The sequence below is a fragment of the Sinocyclocheilus grahami genome, unplaced genomic scaffold, assembly GCF_001515645.1.
Source record: "Sinocyclocheilus grahami isolate Dianchi unplaced genomic scaffold, SAMN03320097.WGS_v1.1 scaffold815.1, whole genome shotgun sequence".
Classification (NCBI taxonomy): Eukaryota; Metazoa; Chordata; class Actinopteri; order Cypriniformes; family Cyprinidae; genus Sinocyclocheilus; species Sinocyclocheilus grahami.
Window position 1 is genome coordinate 265,383 of NW_015505994.1, and position 2,400 is coordinate 267,782.

The 2,400-nt window shown below is 28.2% G+C and overlaps 1 protein-coding gene across 1 annotated transcript in view; it reads right to left on the reverse strand.

Annotated features, from left to right (window-relative positions):
* Nucleotides 1-1,946, reverse strand: part of LOC107562255 (probable N-acetyltransferase CML3) — a 3,337-nt gene extending 1,391 nt beyond the window's left edge. Inside the window, exon 1 of the mRNA XM_016246864.1 lies at nucleotides 1,884-1,946. Within this exon, the coding sequence (XP_016102350.1) occupies nucleotides 1,884-1,902 (19 nt within the window). The 5' untranslated portion in view covers nucleotides 1,903-1,946. The remainder of the gene's footprint in view (nucleotides 1-1,883) is intronic.
* Nucleotides 1,947-2,400: the final 454 nt, after the last annotated feature.

Sequence of the window (2,400 nt, forward strand, 5' to 3'; positions counted from 1 at the left end):
TATATATATATTTATTTATTTATAAATACAAATGACTAAACACATAACATTTAAAGAAAAAAAAATGAAAGTGCAAACAAAAAAATAAAAAAATAAAATCTAATTCAATATATTATAAACTATAATATATCAATTAATAAAAACTATAGAAACGTCAATGAATCAAAAAATAACTAAAAATTTAAACTATATACATATATTTAAATTTTTTTTATAAAAATGACAAAATCCCACAACAATATTACAAAGGTTATCAAAAATTTAAATGCAAACAGAAAATATAAAAATAAAATCTAATTCAAAATATTAACAAAAAATGTAATACTATATTGATGAAACTAAAATAACTAAAAACTAAAACTTAAGAAAATATATAGACATAAATAAAAACAAATAAAATTACAAATACACAAAAAATCATAAACTATAATAAAAATGAAAACAAAAATAAATTAAATGCTAATTAAAAATATTATCAAAAACGATATAACAGGGGTCGCCAACTGACGGACTCCAGTCCGAATCCGGACCACGAGATGACAAAATGAAATAAATGCCATATGCTATTTTCTAATAAAATAGAATTTATATTTTAAAATAAAGCACATCAATTTCAGCTCAGTAGAGCCGTTTGGGTTCCTTCGGCACCACGGGTTGGTACTATGGCTAACTGTTGCTACGGTCAGACTTGTAGGCGCGCATGCAGTGAAGAGAGCAGAGAACGGCGCACAGACAGATGAAACTTTCAGTGAGTAAAAAACAATGGCAATCTCAAAAATTAGGAAAGTTGACGGGTCATTAAAAACTCTTACATTTAGTTGTATCAAATTTAAGGCCATAAAAAGTCTTAAATGGTACAAGAAAGTCTTAATTATGATTTCAGGAGGTCTTAAACTTCAAAAGTCTGCTGTTTTTGTTCAGACCAATGTGAAAATCAACCCATGCTTTTACAAAGCAAACACTTAAATTTGTAAATTATAACTGGTGGATGGACAAGAAGATAATGCAATAAAAATTTAAACAATTAAAACAGTAGCATATATTAATAAGTTATTTAATAAATATAATTGACTGATAATAATTGTTTAAATTAATATAATAATTGATACTTTTGACTCCAGTTTCTTTAAGAAATAATGGTTTGAAGACTTAAATGAGAAGCTATCATTTAAAAAATATTTTTGTTTTATCTGAATTGTAAATCAATCTTTTTAAAAAAGGTTTTAAAAAGTCATAAATTTGAGCTTAAATATCCGGCAGATACCCTCGTCTGGCAAAAACCATCAATTCATTTTTTAAGGTATATAATTGTCCGGACCTTGGTTAGTGAGGAGGGTTCATTATTGGACATCAAGCAATTTTAGTTGAAGCTATATAATGATACCTAAATAACACTGATTAAAACATTAATTATAGATGCCAAAATCATGTGTTTGGTCATGTATTTCACATATCATCTGATAAAAGCATATGAAGCTTCAAATTTACCCACGTGAAGCATTCAAAACCAGTCAAATAAGTAAATAGCTCACTTGTGGTTTGTAAAATGCCTTTATTTTACAGGGGGAAAAAACTTAATAGGAATAAATTAGTTTAATGAAAATAATTATTTTTGGAATGTCTGTAAGCTGTAAATGATCAACAAACTTTAAACAATATAATAAAAGAATGTTTCACATTTGGGAAAAATGACATTCAGTGTGAACTCAAGCAACATTCTTGAACTCACAGTTAATCTGAAAAATGATGTAGTAGGCCATAGCAAACTGCAATTTTTAATAATTCACCAAAGCACAAGCTATTCCGGTCCTTGCATGCTAATTACATTAGCACCTTTCGGACACCTTTCAGAACACATTCAGATGGAGGAAAAGTTCACTTACAGTTGGTTTTCTGTTCCATCGCTGCTGTTCAATGCCGCCTTACTGTACCTCCTCACTCAATCTGTGAACTTTAGCCACAGTATCAGACAAATACCCATTTACAGAGCAGCTTAGGAAAGAAACGGAGCATGTTCAACACACACACAATGAGGAGCAATCTTACACTACCTATCCCAAACACTCATAGAAACCTGTTTACATTTATTAGATTTCAAATTCCAAAAGCTTTGAATTGAAATTGACTCCAACAAATAGTCAAAATTACCAGAAAATACATTCACAAGTATTTGTAAAAGATATAAATCAATCAAAAAAATATAATCAATAATTTTCTAATTGTGAGATATAAAGCCAAAAATATCACAACTAACTTTGCAGTTGTGAGATATAAAGTCATATTGTGAAATATAAAGCCAGAATTATAAAAAAATAACTTTGTAATTGTGAAATATGTCATATTGCGGGATAGAAAACATAAATGTGAGAAATCATTTTGTAATTGTGAGATATAAAGCCA